This window comes from Salvelinus namaycush, chromosome 14 (genome assembly GCF_016432855.1).
Source record: "Salvelinus namaycush isolate Seneca chromosome 14, SaNama_1.0, whole genome shotgun sequence".
In the NCBI taxonomy this organism is placed as follows: Eukaryota; Metazoa; Chordata; class Actinopteri; order Salmoniformes; family Salmonidae; genus Salvelinus; species Salvelinus namaycush.
The window spans coordinates 19527103-19547877 of record NC_052320.1 but is presented as its reverse complement, the minus strand read 5'-3'; the positions used below and the strand labels follow the sequence as shown (position 1 = coordinate 19547877).

At 40.1% G+C, this 20775-nt stretch overlaps 2 protein-coding genes across 2 annotated transcripts; one reads left to right on the top strand and one right to left on the bottom strand.

The window, feature by feature from the left end:
- Positions 1 to 868: 868 nt before the first annotated feature.
- On the bottom strand, positions 869 to 12693 carry LOC120058888 (solute carrier family 13 member 3-like). The gene is made up of 13 exons (XM_039007633.1): positions 12516 to 12693; positions 11617 to 11882; positions 8690 to 8853; positions 7765 to 7825; positions 7464 to 7643; positions 6497 to 6622; positions 6210 to 6302; positions 5868 to 5972; positions 5636 to 5733; positions 3391 to 3503; positions 3027 to 3188; positions 2195 to 2332; positions 869 to 2088 (listed from the first exon to the last, which is right to left on the bottom strand). The coding sequence occupies exons 1-13, from the start codon at positions 12630 to 12632 to the stop codon at positions 1900 to 1902; spliced, it is 1812 nt and encodes a 603-aa protein (XP_038863561.1). The 5' UTR covers positions 12633 to 12693; the 3' UTR covers positions 869 to 1899.
- Positions 12694 to 15695: 3002 nt separating this feature from the next.
- Positions 15696 to 20575, top strand: LOC120058650 (melanocortin receptor 3-like). The gene is made up of 4 exons (XM_039007403.1): positions 15696 to 16662; positions 18407 to 18423; positions 20162 to 20166; positions 20317 to 20575. The coding sequence occupies exons 1-4, from the start codon at positions 15696 to 15698 to the stop codon at positions 20573 to 20575; spliced, it is 1248 nt and encodes a 415-aa protein (XP_038863331.1).
- The last annotated feature ends 200 nt before the right edge of the window (positions 20576 to 20775 follow it).

Sequence of the window (20775 nt, the reverse complement as noted above, 5' to 3'; positions counted from 1 at the left end):
TCAATTGTATGTGTCAGAGTCTTCCAAAACTAAATGTTCAGCTAGGTAAAATCATTTACTGTATATTTGATTGGTTGAGCATCAAGGTCTAGCAATTTCATGTATGGTACGACTTGTCAAACTTTCTTTTCCAACATTTCGTAGTAAGTTCTTCTATTTAATGTGTGTTCTGTGCTGCTGCGTTTCTTGTGTTCTGTTGTAGTTTGTCTTGTTTACTGGGGCCTACCCCAATGACCCCTCTCTCACACTGAGTAACTAACTACCTTCGGGTTCTGCAGAGTTAACCATGTGCCAAACCTTGAGATTGCAGACACTTTACAACACCAAACAGACATTATAAGGAATTTACAGCCCTGCACCATTCTTTAGAGAAATAGGAGGCAAAATACTGTATGTCTGCTTGGTTTAAGACACATATGTAAAAATTGTGTTCAAACCACATTTCAATATAACCTTCTTTCAAATGTTGTTCGCCTCATTTGGCTTGTTGAGTATCTTGTTTGGTGCTGTCAGACACACGGCTGTTAAATAAGACTTGATTGCACTGTCTATTCTCCTTACTACATATTATGCTGTGTCACTTGGGTCAATGATTAAAAATGACTATAGAGGCTTGGCCCCCTTCTGAATATTAACCCATGGTTTCAAGTTCTTCTGTTATATACATTACTGTGTTGCATGTCTGTTGGTGCCTGCTCACTGACATCAGCTAAATATATAAATTCCATGGATTGACGAAAAAAGACACTAACTCATTTGCCATTCAGTTTTATTTGGTAACGAGAAGTATTAAGAAAATAACAAATCTACAAAATGTGCATTGATAAAGCTAAACGTATTACACTAAATAAAATCTATGGTAGAAAATAGTTATTTCGATTTCCACACACCACATTTCTAATGATTATTTCAAATAAAATAAGATCAGAAAATCATGATTTATGGTTTTAAAAGACACAATGAAAAGTAAAAATGACCTTCTGTGTGTAACTTACAAAAATATGTTAAAACACATGCAGCCAGTGACCCCCATGGCCTAGGTAAGTATGTTTTATGAATAATTCACAAACTCCTGTTATGTGTCAAGACAGTCACAGTTTACACAGCTAAAGGTCAATGGAGGATTGAGTTCAAGTGTCATTTACCAGTAGGTGGAGGACTTGGAGGATGAGAGTTCACTGTCATGAAATGGATTGGGTTTATAATCATCAAGCAGACTGCTAACACCCTAATCAATAAGGATTACCATCACAAACACTATCCAGGGAATGTTACAGTGAGGTACAGTATGAGATGCACACAGTGATCAGTGCAATGTGGCACAATGACCATCAGAGGTCACTAAGATGCAATTCATTTCAGCAAGCATAGCGAGAGATGAGACAAGACATCACAGGTGTCTGGACAAAAACTATGCCCGACATGACTTGTTGTATAACTGTGGAAGAGAACGCAACAACAGACAGACCAACCACTGTCTATTCTGTCGCCCCCCGCCCTGCCCAAACAAATTATCTTCCAATGGAAACATGTCATAGGGACCTAAAACAAATCAAGGCAAAACACAGGACACATCTGGGGAGAGCAGGGGTTTGTGACAAACAAGAAAATGAGCTGATAGAAATTGGTATAATCTACATGACAGAGTAAGTAGATCACAATGAGAGCCTGAACAAAATATAAACCGTTAAAAAATCAAAACTCATATACAGTAGACTGATCGAGAAAGGACATTACCTTAGAAACATGGTATAGCCATCATACCATAAGCTAAATTACTTAAAGTAACAGCTAATTCTCCCCAAGTCTATAGTTATTGACTTTGTACATATTCAGAAATTATGATCCAGTATTTACTATATAATACAGTATAATAATTATACTGGATAAGCTTCAGATCTACGGTAAACTAGTAAGGTTGAAAGGTGAGTCGGAGGGGAACTGTATATCTGTGACAGTACTGGACATGTTGACTGGACGAGCCCAGTCTGGATAAGTCTCCAAACTGAACATGGCACGACCCCAAGTGTTCATGGCCAGAGAAACCGATAAAATGCCCAAAATGTTCATCACAAAGCCTGTTTTCACCTGTAAATAGAGAAACCAAACAGATGTATATGCTAGAATACAGTACCTTTAAGTTTAGGAACAGTCTGACATATGGTCATACAGTATATCGGCATAAGGATCTTACCATGTCCTTCACCAAAAGATGGCCAGATGCAAAGGCAATGGAGTTGGGAGGGGTGGAGACTGGCAACATGAAGGCAAATGAACATCCTGTTGTCGCAGGTATCATAAAGTAAAGAGGGTTCACCTTGACAAACATAGCCTGTCAAGAGGAGACAAACACATTTGTTGCTATTCTTTTGACAAAATTGTATTAATGCAAAACTAATAACACTTTTAAACACTTTTCTTCAGACAAACACAAGGAGCACACACGTTAGTAAGGAGTGAGTGAGTGAATCCATCTCTAATTCAATAACTGGGAACGATATTCCAAATTGTTAGTCGTAATTTATTTGGCTTGGGAATTTCACTGAAGATAAGTAAGTATGGCGCACTTGTCATGGTGATACTGGATGATACGATTGAACGATACTGCAGGACATTGTCACTCCCAGCCAAAGACAACTGGTTACTGATAACTGTAGTTAATGTCCAACAGACATACAAATAGACCCAACAGCCATGGTGCTACGCTGACAGATCTGTTAACCCCATGGCAAACACTAAAAAGGTAAATTGCTGTGGGAGATTAGAGTAGAGAGCACCTATTTCCCCATCATATTTTCCCATGGGGAATACTAATCCATGAATTAGTCATCCAATGTAGTTCAAGGCTTTTTGGTAGATAACAAGGGATATTCAAATACTACACACAAAATACATGTCTTCCTTCAAAATGATTACCTACTACAGTAGGCCTGTCCTTTTCATACCCACAGGGTACGTCAATCTCAATAATGGAAACATCTAACTAAATGTTGAATGTTGTGGTCATGTCATAGATGACAGCTCACCAGTTCAGCGATGACGGGCAGGAATATGATAATGGTGGCGGTGTTGCTGGCAAACTCTGTGAAACAGGCCAGGAAAGCTGTGATGAACATGACGGCCACAGCAGGGGGGACCTGGGCAATAGGCTGGAGGTAGGCTCCTATCCACGCCGCCAGTCCTGACTCCTATATTATACAACAGGGACAGAGCATCAACAGACAGCCCCCATCTCAGTAGTAGCAGAAATAGGTAAAAAGTATATAAATCACCACACAATAGATATTTGAATGTGAGTTAAAGGGATTTCATATCTTTGTGCATCATTAAACATCAACAGGTTTTACCCATAGGGCATATTGATTCTATATGTAAATTCTATGATTTTACCTCACATCCCTTGGCCATGGCAAAGCCTCCACCCAGCAACAAAATGATATTCCATGGGACACATTCCTGTGCTTTCTTCCATGATAGGAGAGGAACATATGGAGTATTTGATGCTGAGGAAAACATGACAAGGTATACAATCAACCTCGGCCCACCAGCCAAATCCAGGTCAACCACCGAAATATCAGAATATCTAACCTGCAAGGGGCCTTGAAAAGGAGTAATAAAGAAAAGGCGGAAGGTAGGGGTTAGAGGTTAAAATAAGGGTTAAGGGTCAAAATATGGCCATGGCTGGTGTTTTGTTTTTCTCTCCGGTACCGCTGGGCCAGAAATGTTTCAATCCCATAGAAAATGTGTGGGTAGTACTGAAAAAGCGTGTGCGAGCAAGGAGGCCTACAAATCTGACGCAGTTACACCAGCTCTGTCAGGAGGAATGGGCCAACTTATTGTGGGAAGCTTGTGGAAGGCTACCTGAAACGTTTGACCCAAGTTAAACAATTTAAAGGCAATGCTACCAAATACTAATTGAGTGTATATAAACGTCTGACCCACTGGGAATGTGATGAAATAAATAAAAGCTGAAATAAATCACTCTACTATTATTCTGACATTTCACATTCTTAAAATAAAGTGGTGATCCTAACTGACCTAAGACAGGGAATTTTTACTAGGATTAAATGTCAGGAATTGTGAAAAACTGAGTTGAAATGTATTTGGCTAAGGTGTTTGTAAACTTCTAACTTCAGCTGTAGAGCAGAGTAAACAGAGCAAACCAAAGTGTGGCGACACACTTTGAGAGATGAATAATAATCACACAAACAAAGGGGCTACAGTCTTACCTCACAACAGAATGCTGCTCAGACTAATCTACGTCATTAACATTCCTCAGGTGATTTACAGTACCTAACAACAGAGCCAATGCAAGTTTTGCACTTCAGAAATGGACTAATGAAAGAAAGAAAGAATATTCTACTTTGATAGTAGTCAATGATACAGATGTAGGATCTTAATTGGAGCCAGTTTGCTACAGCAGTAGAATAATCCTTCAGCAACAGGAAATGTGAGTTATTATATGGATTATAATTAATTGTCATTTTTTGTAGAGGTTGATACATTTTTCATTAGGGCAAATTAAGTTTGAAATTTTAAAGTAGAAATTCCAAACTTTAAAAGCCTTTTTAAACCTTGAATACACTACAAGTGTAGTGTATTCTACGCTGTGCAGGAAAATTCCTGTAACAACAGCGTGATCAAATTAAGATACGACATCTGTACTGTAATTTATTTCTGGTGAGGCATGATGTAAGGGATAATCAACAAAGGCCTCTGCATTCTATGGAAAATAATGAACGATGCAGAAGGTGTGTTCAACAACGTGCTAGCAGAGTGGAAATGACCTTCCAAGGAGTTTCATTATTTTCCAGAGAATGCATAGTTGATTATCCCTTTTATACCATGGCTATAATTTAAAGAAATGTGTTCATTTGCTGGTAGAAATGTGTTCAACATCCACTGAAGTAGCTAGTAAGTGCATTAGTAGTTGCCGTGGTAACCAAACAGGCTCGCTAGTTAGGCTAACCAAACCATGAATTCTAGCTTGCCATTATGAAAATCGAATTCAACAATGCCAATAATGTTTTCAATTCGACTTTTGTTTTCAAAAGCAGCTCAAATATAGAACATGGAAGAATGAACTATAGCCATTGAATTCTACCGTGCAAATATACCATGCGTTATAGGGAAGTATTCAACAATGCCATGGTATAATTAATATTATAAACTGGGTGGTTCAAGCCCTGAATGCTGATTGGCTGACAGCCGTGGTAAATCAGACCGTATACCATGGGTATGACAAAATATTGATTTTTACTGCTCTAATTACGTTGGTAACCAGTTTATAATAGCAATAAGGCACCTCGGGTTTGTGTTATATGGCCAATATACCACGGCTAAGGTCTGTATCCAGGCACTCAGTGTTGCGTCGTGCTTAAAAACAGCCCTTAGCTGAGGATAATTGGCCATATACCACAATCTTTGGGCCTTATTGCTTAAATAATGTGAGTTTAAAACCCTTGATCTACAGTATATGCATACAGCTGCTCCATCTAATCTTTTGATTCGAAAACATCCAATGTGTCCTCTATATCAGTACAGAAAGGTGATATGACTAGAGGCAGTGGTATTTCCCATCTACATATTCCAAAATATTTCTTATTATTTGGGACATGTCCTTTCAAGTACTGACCTCTAGAATCAAACCACCAGCTAAGAGAGGGCTTCTGGGAAGGGAAGAAAAATAGGATTGACACAATGATCACTCCAGTGGTCGCATCTGACACATACCTACAGTAGAAAGAGAATCAGAGAAGAGGAAGTCATGATGCAGCTGGTTTCCTCATGCCTCCAGTGAATTATACAGACATTTCCGAGGTAACGGGTAGTGCCTTGTTAGCTTGTAGCAAGCTTATCTGTCTTACCCTTTGTTGAAAAATGTGGACCATCCAGTTACAAATTTGGGATCTCTTGTGAACAGGAGAACGGCAAACAAAATGAAAAAGAATGCGATGGATCCTTCTGCAAAACTAAAATGGAAGATGGAAATTGTTGTCATTGAGGAATCCCCGTCATTGAGGAATCCTTAGTCCTGGAGGGTTGTAGCAGGATTTTGTTCCATCCAACTGAATAAAATAAACAATCTAAAGCATGCGAACAATGTGGCCCTCCTGAACCAGAATTGGCCAACCCTGGTATAGGGCATGATTTAAGATTAGAGCATGTTGCCTGTGATTTAGTCTAGAGATAAGGCTAGAGTCCCTTACTTTATGGGGCCTAGTTTTCTGTAGTCTTCATCAATAACAGCCTCTGCTTTTTTCTCTGCTTGTGCTCTTTCGTCCTGTTTCTTCACACATAACCTGAACACAACAAATAGTATTAAAATAGTGTGAATGTATCTGACAGGTAGGAAAATGTATTACTTCATATTATTTTAAAAAGTGTACAGGCAAAAATCTTAGAACTCCAACACAGACTGCATATATAATCATCTATGGTCACGTTTTTATATTACACACTTTTGAGGAACTTTGATTTGATTTGAGCACCATACCGCGTATTCAAGCCCCCGTAGAGGAAAGAAATCCACAGCCATGCCAAGATGAGGAAGAGCACCATGAGAGGAAAGGCGAATGCAAACCAAGAGCCAAAATTTATCAAGTCGCACTCTGGGAAGTAACTAGGACACAAATAAGCAACTGTCAAAAACGGTACAGCAAACATGAAAAAAGTAGTATTTTATGGTCTAAAATGTAACATGTTCTTCAAACACAGCTATTTGCCAGTAAAATCCTAACTCAGGTTGTCAGGTTGGTGTCATATGCCTTTAAAGGTCCTCAATATCATATTGCTCTTGCCTCTTAGCAAGAGCAATTTCTCAGGAAAGAATTTAGCTAGGACTGTCTGAGTGGGGAGGGGGAAACTGAAAACTAGCTGTTATTGGCAGAGAGGTTTAGAACTCTTTCTTATTGGTCTATTGACTAATTTGGTGATGCCACCAGGCAGGCCAAAACTCCATCCCACCAAAACCGGCTGAAATTTCCGACAGTCTTTTCAAACAGCTCTTATACTAAAACTGCAACGCTGCTGAATTTTTCACACTCAACAGTTTCCCGCATGTATCAAGAATGGTCCACCACCCAAACGACATCCAGCCAACTTGACACAACCGTGGGAAGCATTAGAGTCAACATGGGTCAGCATCCCTGTGGAACGCTTTTAACACCTTGTAGTCTACGCCCGACAAATTGATGTTTGGTATACTCAGTGTATATATAAAGCACAGGAAAATCAAATTTTTGACTGCACTGGGGCTTTCAGAGGGACTTCTGAAGTCTGAAACAGAACAGTACTCATCTTTTTTCATAATGGTTAAAACCCTTTCATAGACCTTCTCAGGGATACTTTTTCTCCTTTACATACCTTTATTGCTCTATCTGATGGGCCTGTGAGGTCTATGAGAGGGTATGTACAGATACAGTAGGAGAAAGAGAGATCAGTCAAGTCCTCAACTTGGGTACCTCTTAAGTTGTCCAATGAGGATGAGGTTTGGCGCCGTGCCTGTCAGGGTGGCAGTCCCTCCGATACTGGCAGCGTATGGGATACAGATCAGGAAGCCTTTCCACACCTTCATCTGGTATTCTGACTCTGTCCTGATCTCCTGTGCAGTCCTCCCATTTGACCGCACCATCCCATCAGTTCTTAAGATATAATATAGGGAAATGTAACCAAACAGATTGTAACAATGCTAGTAAATAGCTACATGATAACCATGAATCCAACATGAGAGCTAAAATTGTTTGTTTATGCTTCCTTTCTTACCCATCTATAGACAAGATCTGTTTTTCAGAGGGTAGTGAATGCAGCTTTACTTGTGATTGACCTGATGGATGTTGAAGTTAACAGGTTGTTAGAGTTATTCTCTCCATTGTTCACTGTGCAGTGACAAATGACTAAATATTTTTAAGGACAGGCTTAGACATAATAATTCCATATTGAATACCAATTTGAAGGAGATTTAGGGGGTTATCTAAGTGTAACTGCCTCTAAGGAGAATCAATATGTTTCCCATAAACCAACTAGTTTGATGCTACAGTATACATAGCTATAGTATGAATGAGACAAGCTATAACAGAGATATTAACAATTTATATGTAATCAAAGCCTGTGAGTTCCAGTTTTCTAACTAGCTTGTCTGTAGACCGCTGTCATATTTAATAAATGACTTGAAAGGTGGCTACTATAATCAATAAATTACCATTTGAATATTGAATAACTTGACATGTTGTGCTCTGAAGGCAATATGATAGTTCACACCCTGAGTTACATATTACAGTTTTAATGTGGAAGCATCATTCTTAGCTATAGAAAATTAAAGTATAGTCTGTTTGTCTGTGTAAGGCAGGTGTCAAACTCATTCCACAGAGGCCCGAGTGTCTGTGGGTTTTCGCTCCTCCCTCTTATTTGATTGATGAATTAAGGTCACTGATCAGTTAGGAACTCCTCTCACTTGTTTGTATAGGTCTTAACTGGACACAAATTGAAAGGAAAAAACTCAAATCAGCAGACACTTGGCCCTCCATGGTTTGAGTTTGACACCCTTGGGTAAGCACTACAAACAATTAGCATTAATTCTACCCTTCAGTGTTGATAGACTAAATTTGTCCTGGCTTAGCTACTGTATAGGTCTTAATCTTTTCGCTAGATGTGTGTGGGACAGTTGGAGAAACCCTACACAGCAACTCACCCTCTGTCTCCTCTTTCACCTTGCAGTTCTCCTTCAGAGTGGCCAGGTCCCCAAAGAGGCTCTCCAGGATGGCGTTAGCAATGGGAAGCATCATGGCCGTTGTTGCTGTGTTGCTGAGCCACATGGACAGGAAGGCAGAGGTGATCATCATTCCCAAAATCAACCTGTATGGGGAGAGAGATGGGCACATGGGTCAGGTGTAAGTGGAGTGACAAATCAATACTATGATTATCAATAACATTTCTGATAACAACTGGCCTATGTAAAATGGTAGAGAATCAGCTCGAAGACGCTTGGACCTTATTTTTTGAAATTTTCAGTGGTATTGTTAACAAACACGCCCCCATAAAGAAAATGAGAATTAAAAACAGATTTAGCCCCTGGTTCGACCGTGATCTTGCCGAGTTACTCCACCTTAAGAATTGCATTTGGCGAAAGGCACACGCATACTCAGGCTGACTGGCTATTATTCAGGCAAATGAGAAATAAGTGCACTCAGGCTATCTGGAAGGCCAAAGTTAGTTACTTTAAGGAGCAGTACTCTCTCTGTGGGTCTAACCCCAAGAAGCTCTGGAAAACGATTAATGACCTGGATAATAAACCCTCCTCCTCACAGCTGCCCATGTCCCTTAATGTTGATGATGTGGTTGTTACTGGCAAGAAGCACATGGCTGAGCTCTTTAATCACCACTTCATTAAGTCAGGATTCCTATTTGACTCAGCCATGCCTCCTTGCCCGTCCAACATTTCCTCATCTCCCACCCCTTCTAATGCGACTATCCCTGATGCTTCTCCCTCTTTTTCCCCTGCCCCGCTACAAAGTTTCTCCCTCAGGCAGTCACTGAGTCCGAGGTGCTAAAGGAGCTCCTTAAACTTGACCACAAAAAACATCTGGGTCAGATGGTTTAGACCCTTTCTTCTTTAAGGTTGCTGCCCCTATCATCGCCAAGCCTATCTCCCACCTTTTTAGCCTCTCTCCTTTCTGGGGAGGTTCCCATTGTTTGGAAGGCAGCCACGGTTTGTCCTTTATTTAAAGGGGAGATCAAGCTGATCCTAACTGTTCTAGGCCTATTTATATTTTGCCCTGTTTCTCAAAAGTGTTGGAAAAACTTGTCAATAATCAACTAACTGGCTTTCTTGATGTCTATAGTATTCTCTCGGGAATGCAATCTGGTTTCCGCTCAGGTTATGGATGTGTCACTGCAACCTTAAAGGTCCTCAATGATGTCACCATTGCCCTTGATTCTAAGAAATATTGCGCTGCTATTTTTATTGACTTGGCCAAAGCTTTTGATACGGTAGACCATTCCATTCTTGTGGGCCGGCAAAGGAGTATTGGTGTCTCTGAGGGGTCTTTGGCCTGGATGGCTAACTACCTCTCTCAAAGAGTACAGTGTATAAAGTCAGAAAATCTGCTGTCTCAGCCACTGCCTGTCACCAAGGGAGTAACCCAAGGCTCGATCCTAGGCCCCACGCTCTTCTAAATTTACATCAACAACATAGCTCAGGCAGTAGGAAGCTCTCTCATCCATTTAAATGCAGATGATACAGTCTTACACTCAGCTGGCCCCTCCCCGGATTTTGTGTTAAATGCTCTCCAACAAAGCCTTCTTAGTATCCAACAAGCTATCTCTACCCTTAACCTTGTTCTGAACACCTCCAAAACAAAGGTCATGTGGTTTGGTAAGAAGAATGCCCCTCTTCCCACAGGTGTGATTACTACCTCTGAGGGTTTAGAGCTTGAGGTAGTCACCTCATGCAAGTACTTGGGAGTATGGCTAGACGGTGCACTGTCCTTCTCTCAGCACATATCAAAGCTGCAGGCTAAAGTTAAATCTAGACTTGGTTTCCTCTATCGTAATCACTCCTCTTTCAGCCCAGCTGCCAAACTAAACCTGATTCAGATGACCATTTTACCCATGCTATATTACGGAGACATAATTTATAGATTGGCAGGTAAGGGTGCTCTCGAGCGGCTAGATGTTCTTTACTATTCGGCCATCGGATTTGCCACCAATGCTCCTTATAGGACACATCACTGCACTCTATACATTTACATTTAAGTCATTTAGCAGACGCTCTTATCCAGAGCGACTTACAAATACTCCTCTGTAAACTGGTCATCTCTGTATACCCTTTGCGATGCTTATTTATAAAACCCTCTTAGGCCTCACTCTCCCCCTATCTGAGATATCTACTGCAGCTCTCATCCTCCACATACAACACCCGTTCTGCCAGTCACATTCTGTTAAAGGTCCCCAAAGCACACACATCCCTGGGTCGCTTCTCTTTTCAGTTCAGTTCACTGCAGCTAGCGACTGGAACGAGCTGCAACAAACACTCAAACTGGACAGTTTTATCTCAATATCTTCATTCAATGACTCAATCATGGACACTCTTACTGACAGTTGTGGCTGCTTTGTGTCATATATTGTTGTCTCTACCTTCTTGCCCTTTGTGCTGTTGTCTGTGCCCAATAATGTTTGTACCATGTTTTGTGCTGCCACAATGTTGTGTTGCTACCATGTTGTTGTTATGTTGTGTTGCTACCATGCTGTGTTGTCATGTGTTACTGCCTTGCTATGTTGTTGTCTTAGGTCTCTCTTTATGTAGTGTTGTGTTGTCTCTCTTGTTGTGATGTGTGTTTTGTCCTATATTTATATTGTATTTATTTTTTAATTTTTAATCCCAGTCCCCCGTCCCCGCAGGACACCTTTTGCCTTTTGGTAGGCCGTCATTGTAAATAAGAATTTGTTATTAAATGACTTGCCTAGTTAAATAAAGGTTCAATAAAAAAAATAAAGAAACATGATTATGTATATTTTGCCATATGTAGTGGATTCATATTAGATAATGGAAAATAATCCCAAAATATAAATTATGATAAATGTATTACTGTTGTATATATGGCGATATAGACTTCTCACCAGGCTGGTTTGACTCCAACAATCTTAAGAACTTTCAGAGCTATTCTGCGATGCAGACCCCATTCCTCGATAGCTGATGCCATCACAAGACCGCTGAGAAAGAGAAAATTGGTATCGAGGAAGTACTGAGGGCAGACTTTTTTGGATGGAAGAATTCCCATTGTTGGAAAGAGGCAAACAGGTAGCATGGCAGTGACAGCTAAGGGAAGAGCCTCTGTGCACCAGAACACAGCCATTAGCAGCACCACATACAGACATTTCCCCTCCTGAAAAACATAACAGAAACATGTTGGTGAACATTAAGAGTAAATGCCAAAGGTTATCTATTTCATTAATGTTTGTATCACGCTGTGGAAAGACAAATGTATAAGGAATGTACTTTTTTTCTGTGTGTGGAATTGCAAAATTAGGGGGGAACTGTAAATAAATAAGCCCATGAAGTTATTAATAGCTAGGTTAGGTCTCAGATTGGTTGGTTAGGTCTCCAATTGGGTTATGGCTATGATTAAGAGGGGTGAATGGAGTTAGGGTCGAGTTATTAATGTGAGGATTGATGTTTTAGCTATATGATGAAGCGGGACCATGTCCTGTTTTTAAATCTAATGGCACGTTTTATGATCCTGATTCTAATTTCAGTGAAGTCTTATTCCAACAGATGTTGGTTTAATGGGTGTTCAGATTTAAAGGCAGGTGTGGATATTATTAATCATATCAGTTTTAGGCTATGTGGCAATACTGTATTTAACCATTGCCTGACTTTCAGTAGTAGGTCATGACAATTTTATGTGGTTCAGCAATTTGGCTTAGTTATATACAGTTATAAAACTACTTTTTCTTGTGAGTTAGAGAAATAAATGGTTAGAGTAGCAAGATTTATGTTTCTTCCAATAACCACTTACCTTTTCCGGTAGACCAAAAAGTAACGGGAGGAGAATAAGCGGAGTGAGGACGAGAATAAGTTGTTTCTTGACGCACCAAAGCTTCTTAGCGAGCGTTGATATTGTTTCCATTTCCATGACGAATATTATTTTATTGAAGTGCACCAACGCTTGTTATGTGATGCCGGAGTGCAGAATTTTGAAGCCTCACTTTTATCACTTTGACTCCGTTGTTTTTGCACTCTTGGAGAAGATTAACTATTGGCTAACAGGTTAACTCATAACGCATTGTTCAAGTTATTAGGGATGCGCGCGCACGTTGAGCTTGCTCTGTGATTGCACAATTTGTATGTGATTTATTGTGTTTTACTGATAATAACCAACATTTTAACAATTCCAGTAGTCTTGTCTTTCTGGTTCCTCCCTGCAAAATGGATGCCAGCCATGTCAACAGTCATCAAAAACTGCTTCCATCATCATTCATGGTTGATCACACAAGGGAAGGGGCCACATAGGTAAACCATGTAAACTTCATTTTAAGAGGATAGGGACTTGAACCACAGACATGTGCCACAAAGGTCCGAATTTTGCAGAAATCATATGTTTGGAAACAAATGGAGACCAAATACATGGAGATTACAATGGTAATCTGTAACACGTGACTATACACAGTTAAAATAGGCAGCATTTACACCTGGAAGCCCAATTCTGATATTTTTCTCACTAATTGGTCTTTTGACCAATCACATCAGATCTTTTCACATCAGCTCTTATTCAGAGCTGATTTGATTGGTCAAAAGACCAATAAGTGCAAAAAAAATAAGAATTGGGCAGCCTGTGTAAATGCAGCATTTAGTTGTTTTTGGTAGATAATTGATAGATACATTCTATTGTTTTAGTGGCTGGTTTAATAAAAAGGTGACTTCAGTTCATTGGTGATTTCAATGGTGGCTCCCGCCATTGCAGACGTTCCTTTAAGCGATAAGCCTAATCGTAAATTCTCCATCTACAAATGTGAAGTGAGGACATAGGCTACTTTAAAAGACATTGGTGTTAAAAGCAGGATAAAAACTTGGTAGCCAACTGTCTGATCTGGCAATGCTCAATCGAAGGCAATGGCAGGCTTGTTTCTCTCCCACAGGAGTAGCTGCCTCTCTATTCGGCTTTCTAAAGCCATTTATAACTACCCTGGCCAGAAACGGTCTCTTCACTGCTGGCACGACTCTGGTGGCCTCTTAGAGGTCAGAGCCAACCCTCCATTGCTCTTGGTCACAGGAATAAGCAGTACTTTCCACAGTTGAACTATTATCTGTGATGCAGAGGTGCCCTCTAGTGTCATAACATGTGTCATACATACAAACTGGTTTGTGGTATGTGTGAAAAATACAGTATGTGTGGAAACCGATTAATATTAAAGTTTCTTAAAGGAAGAAAGACTCCTCAGCAACGGTAATAACGAGTTTGTGATCTGCACAAGTGAAGTTTTACTCATATAAATATATTATTAGGTATTCTTCCTGCTAAATAACATAATCAGTATAACAGGGTGCATGCAGATTAGGTGAGGAGGAGGTTAGAGACAGACAGTCAGCCATAGCTACAGGCAATGGACTAACCATAACTGTTGTGTATTGGGGTTTTGCCGCAGAGCTTCATGGGAGTTGTGTATGTTGAGATGCCAATAGCTTAACTGATTCCCGTCTCCCATCTCATCATTATTGAATTGTTATAAAGACGTGGTTATGAAAGCCATGAGTCATAACAATAACCTCATCCCCAGGCTAACTGTGTCTGTTGAACCAGATTAGGACATAACATTGTGGTTTACGCTTAGCAGACAGTACAACTAAGCAACTATGCTCTTAGATGAAAAAAATGGCCCCCTGTTTACTTTTTACCTGCTATGACCCTGAATATTGGCATTTCCAGCTTGACTGCACATCAACTGTCTTCCACCTCATTTGTAAAGATCACAACAACAACAAAAAGTCTTAATCCATGCCAGTTGTGCAATGCTATCTTGGATGAAAAGGTTAGACCTGTTCTTATGCATATATGTTCTGACAAGTCTCATAGAGAGAATAAAGACATATGTCTCAGGTTCTAGCTAGTAGCTACTATAAGAACTAAATGCTAAAATGCTATTTTTTTGTGTGCACAACCAAATCTCTTTGTTTTAAATAATTTTGTGCAAAAGAGCTACTTTTGAAACAATGATTCTTCTCTATTTAGATTTGACATGCACCATCAGTCTTGTCAGTTGAATTAACTGTAAGTTTCTCAATTAGCTAGGTTATTTTTACTTTCAAGAAGGCAGTCAAATAGAATTCACCCTTTACTGCAGTGGGCTAGTTTCTTGGTAGTTTTAAACAAATCTACTTTGAAACAAAAGTATACACCTCACACACATGGTAATGGGCTTACAAAAAAGAAGACACCTGGACCATGTCAGATATTGAGTTGAAATGTAGTCAATTTTGAGTTTGTATCCCAATATTACACTTTATATACATCACCGAAGACTGAAATATAACAAAATTGAAATAATGTTTATTAATTATGACATTTAGAAAAATATTGCTAACACTTTACTTGACAGCCATTGTCATAACACTTTATGACACAGTCATAACCATGTCATAAAATGTCATAACAACTGACATAACTTGTCATAACCTGTCATAATATCTCGTAACACTGTCATGACCCATATATTTACACCTGTTGTGACATATATTGCATTATTTTATGACTGGTTATGACAAAATATTAATATTATTCCACCCCTGAGGCCACTAGGTAATTTGACTGCAGGAAAGGGCTACTGTCATCGATTAAGTATTATCAGGTCAAGTGAAAATTGCGTAACGTGAAACAACTTAGTCTATGTCAAACTACTGAATGTGTGTGTGTGTGTGTGCACAAGTGTGCTTACGTGTATTTGTGTGTATACACAAACACCCATGTTCAGGCTGTCTGTGTGTTCATTGAATTGGACCAGGGGGGCTTACAGTGCTCTCAGAGCTCAGGAGCAAAACAGATAACCACAGTTCTCTCTAGCTCTGATCTAAGAGGAGGAGTAAAAACGTTCAGCAGCAGGGCTCCAGAAGAGGCTCTTAAGGGGCAGGTGGCTCACTCACTACCTTGTATCCCTGCATTCCTGCATCTCCCTCAGTGAACTGTTGTCCAAATTCCCACCTGATGAACAACACTTATAGACATCTGCTACCGCTGGACCTTCGGCTCAATGAAACCACCAGGGAGTCTCTGGCCGGGGAGGACGAACAGGGGAACCTGACCGGCACCGGGACCGGCATCGAGCCTGGTCTATGTGAGGCAGTCCACATCCAAGCTGAGGTGTTCCTGACACTGGGGATCGTCAGCCTTCTGGAGAATATCTTGGTGATCTTGGCAGTGGTGAAGAACAAGAACCTCCACTCACCCATGTATGTACTCCTGTGTAGTCTTGCTGCTGCTGACATGCTGGTGAGTGTCTCCAACTCACTAGAGACGGTGGTTATCGCTGCGCTGAACAGTCGGTTGATTGTGGCAGATGACCACTTTATTCAACTCATGGACAACTTCTTTGACTCCATCATCTGTATCTCCCTGGTGGCCTCAATCTGTAACCTTCTAGCTATCGCCATTGACCGTTACGTGACCATCTTCTACGCCCTACGCTACCACAGCATCGTGACGATGCGGCGGGCTGTCCTGGCCATCGGTGGCATCTGGCTGACATGTGTGTTCTGTGGGATAGTCTTCATCGTCTACTCAGAGAGCAAGGCAGTCGTTGTGTGTCTGATCATCATGTTCTTCACCATGCTGGTGCTCATGGCCACTCTGTACGTTCACATGTTCCTGCTGGCGAGGCTTCACATCAAGCGCATCGCTGTTCTGCCCGCGGAGGGTGTGGTGCCCCAGAGGACCTGCATGAAGGGAGCCATCACCATCACCATCCTCCTAGGGGTGTTCGTCTGCTGCTGGGCACCTTTCTTCCTCCACCTCATCCTCCTCATCACCTGTCCCAAGAACCAGCTCTGTGTCTGTTACATGTCCCACTTTACCACCTACCTGGTGCTCATAATGTGTAACTCTGTCATAGACCCCGTTATCTATGCCTTCCGCAGTCTCGAGATGCGCAAAACCTTCAAGGAGATCCTCTGTTGTTTCAGTGCTACTTGTAGTATTTTCCACTGTAAATACTGAAGTGTTGTAGTTGTTGGTCATTTTCAAAAAGGCACAGAAAAGGCTTTCAATGTGGTTGTTCAATGCGCTGTGTATATGGATACTGTGTATATGGACATTGTTATATGGACACTGTGTATATGGACATTGTTTTATGGACACTGTGTATATGGATACTGTGTATATGGACATTGTTATATGGACACTGTGTATATGGACATTGTTGTGACATGCAGGTTTGGCTTAGTGGCTTTGTTATTGTGATGATGTTTTTATGTGTATGTAGTGTTTGTGAAAATGTGAGAAGCAAACAGTAAAACATGAAAGATTAAAATCCATGAGTGACTAATTTTATGAATTAGAAATATTCATATTCTTACCTTGACTGCAAGGAAAACACATTAGCAGAATGTGAATATAGATAGATTAATAAAAAACAACAATAAACAAACAATAGGGTGATTTACAGTGCCTTGCAAAAGTATTAATTCCCCTTGGATTTCTTCACATTTTATTGTGTTACAAAGTGAGTGGGATTAAAATTGAAATTAAAATTTTTACAATCTACACAAAATGCTCTTGTAATGTCAAAGTCAAAGACATTTTTTTAAAGAATCATAGAAATTAAATAACTATAATTTTTTCATTGCATAAGTATTCAGCTCCCTGAGTCAATCAATACATGTTAGAAACACCTTTGTCATCGATTACAGCTGTGTGTCTTTCTGGGTAAGTCTCTAACAGCTTTACACACCTGGATTGTGCAACATTTGCCCATTATTCTTTAAAATATTCTTCAAGCGCTGTCAAGATGTTGGGAATGATGGCTAGACAGCAATTTTCAAGTCTTGCTATAGATTTTCAAGCAGATTTAAGTAAAAACTGTAACTTTGCCACTCAATAACATTCACTGTCTTCTTGGTAAGCAACTCCAGAGTAGATTTGGACTCATGTTGTAGGTTATTGTCCAGCTGAAAGGTGAATTCCTCTCCCAGTCTCTAGTGTTAAGCAACTGGTTTTCCTCTAGGATTTTGTCTGTGCTTAGCTCCATCCTGTTTCTTTTTATTGTGAAAAACTTCCTAGTAATTGCCTATGACAAGCATACCTGTCACGCCCTGGCTATAGAGAGGCTTTTTATTCTCTATTTTGGTTAGGCCAGGGTGTGACTAGGGTGGGCAGTCTATGTTCTTTTTCTATGATGTTGTGTTTCTATGTGTTTGGCCTGGTGTGGTTCCCAATCAGAGGCAGCTGTCTATCGTTGTCTCTGATTGGGAGCCATACTTAGGTAGCCTGTTTTCCTACTATGATTTGTGGGTAGTTGTTTTCTGTCTTTGTATTAGTTACCAGACGGAACTGTTTCGGTTGTTCTTTGTTTGTTTATTTTGTATTTTAGTGTTCAGTGCATTTTAAATAAATGACGAACACTTACCACGCTGCACATTGGTCCGATCCTTCCTACTCCTCCTCAGACGAAGAGGAGATCCGTTACAATACCCATACCATGATGCAGCTACCTCCATGCTTGAAAATAAGGAGGCAGTTACTCAGCGATGTGTTGTGTTGGATTTTCCCTAAACATAAGGCTTTACATTTAGGCCAAAAAGTGTATTCCTTTGCTGTGTTTTGTTGAAGTATAACTTTAGTGCCTTATTGCATACAAGATGCAAGTTGTGGAATATTTGTATTCTGTATATTTGTATTCTTCTTGTCACTCTGTCATTTAGGTCATTATTGTGGAGTCACTACAGTGTTGTTGATCCATCCTCAGTTTTCTGCCATCACAGACATTGAACTCTGTAGCTGTTTTAAAATCACCAATCATGGTTACATCCCTGAGCTGTTCTGCAGCTCAGTTCAGAAGGAGGACTGTATCTTTGATGTGTCTGGATGGTTTAATATATAATCCACAGCATAATTATTAACTTGCCCATACATAAATAGATTTTCAATGTCTGATTTGTTATTGTTACTCATCTACATATCACTACCCTTCTTTATGAGGCTTTCGAAAAGCTCCTTGGTCTTTGTAGTTGAGTCTGGGCTTGAAATTCAATACCTAACTAAGGGGTCTTACAGATGTTTTTTGTATGGGTGACATAGGAAGGGTTAGTCATTCAAAAATCATGTCAACACCTATTATTTAACACAGAGTGAGTCCTATGTCATTTATAATGTGATTTGTTAAGCCAAATTTTACTCCTGAACTAATTTAGGCAGACCTAAACAAAGGGGCAGAATACTTATGCAATGAATTTATTTTATTTATCTCCACTTTGACATTACAGAATATTTTGTGTAGATTGTTGACAGAAAATTACAATGAAATCCATTTCAATCCCACTTTGGAACACAATAAAATGTGAAGAAATCCAAGGGGTCTGAATACTTTAGCACGGAACTGTATATAATCTGGTCTGCTGTAGCCTGTCTGTATCAAATCAGGGATAATGAATCTCATTGCATGTATTTAAGAAAAAGGGATCCATAAAAGCTCAACATGTGTGTGCACTGCACGATTTGCCATCTACCAAGGAATAGTACTATGAACCTATATGATTTTTCACATGATAAACTACAGTACATGTCAAATATATATATATATTTTGACCGTATTTTAATTCAGAAAAATGACTTTTACATAATAATTTGTTATTATTATATAAATGTGATATCCAAATTGTTTGCGTCACAGTTCTGGTTGTTTAAAAAAAAATCACCAACAGGTGGAGTACTCATTTTTTCACAGTCTATTTATTTGTGTAGTCTATGTGCCTAGTCTATTTCAATCGTCCCTCAATGAGAAGACACACCTCTGTACATTTCAATGATGCGTATGTGATCCATAGAGTATGTTCCGTTAATCTGATGCTACCAGACAGTGTAATCTCTTTACGCCAAGTCAGGGTTAGCCTCTGTGTACTCAGTAGATGTTGTCAGCCAATGCACCAGGCAGCACAGCATCTAACCCCCCCCCCCCACAAACACACACAGGTTAAGGCCAATACAGGCTGGAGAACAATAAGGAGAGAGTGACTTATAGCTCTTTAATTTTGCCTTTAGGTAGGAAAGCAGGGACAGGAACTGAAACAGCAACAGCCATTTATGGGCAGGAGGAGGATTATCAATGACGAAACAAAGAATCATTTTCTTAGTTGTTGGTTATACATACATTCTTGATGGGGAATTTTAAACAGGGAAACATAGCACAGACAGACAGAGATACGACAGAGGTATAAATGCAAGCTGATCACTCTGTTGTTGCTAAGAATTTTCCTCCACCACAGGTGTTACATAAATTCACTAACATAGGTTATATTAACAGTGCTACACTTTTCATGGTGCCTGATTTTGACCAGCTAATACCCTAGACTAAACGTTCAAATTCTGTTACTGCAGGATTATTTTGCTGCGACAATACTGGTCAAATTAAGATCTCACACCTGTGAGTTTGTTATGACATAGTGCCCTCTTACAAGCAGAGGATGTGAGAGATTCTTATGCAAAAATGTAGCTTTTCTGAGTCATCTCAATCACTGGGTCTGAACACCTCCCTCTGCAACTGGATCCTGGACTTCCTGACAGCGTAGGCGACCACACCTCTGCCACACTGACTCTCAACACGGGGGTCCCCCAGGGGTGTGTGCTCAGCGCCCCCCCTGTATTCTCTGTTCACCCATGACTGCGTGGTCACGCACAACTCCAATACCATAATTACGTTTGCTGACGACACGACAGTGGTAGGTCTGATCCCCGACAGCGACAAGACAGCCTTCAGGGAGGAGGTTGGAGCCCTGGCAGAGTGGCATAACAACCTCTGCCGGTGTCTGAGGAAGGCCCAGAAGATCATCACAGACTCCGGTCACCCAAGCCACAGACTGTTCACTCAGTTATGATCTAGATTTTTTTATTCTACTTTTTATTACTACTTGTTATTTTGGGACTTTTGTATTTGGCATTTGATTCTTGATTAACATTGTTATTGTACTGCATTGTTGAGTTGAGTTAGCAAGCAAGCATTTCACTGTATCGTGTGCATGTGACCAATTGAGTAGATTTGATGTTAATGTGGAGGGTAATACATTGAACAAATTTG

What these genes read in the sequence shown, in the direction of transcription:
- LOC120058888 (XM_039007633.1), bottom strand. Translation starts at nt 12,632, where the DNA reads ATGGAAATGGAAACAATATCAACGCTCGCTAAGAAGCTTTGGTGCGTC. An exon ending in TTTTTGGTCTACCGGAAAAG is followed by an intron (nt 11,883 to 12,515) that starts GTAAGTGGTTAT and finishes TATGTTTTTCAG; the next exon opens with GAGGGGAAATGTCTGTATGT. An exon ending in TGCCCGTCATCGCTGAACTG is followed by an intron (nt 2,333 to 3,026) that starts GTGAGCTGTCAT and finishes TCCTCTTGACAG; the next exon opens with GCTATGTTTGTCAAGGTGAA.
- LOC120058650 (XM_039007403.1), top strand. Translation starts at nt 15,696, where the DNA reads ATGAACAACACTTATAGACATCTGCTACCGCTGGACCTTCGGCTCAAT.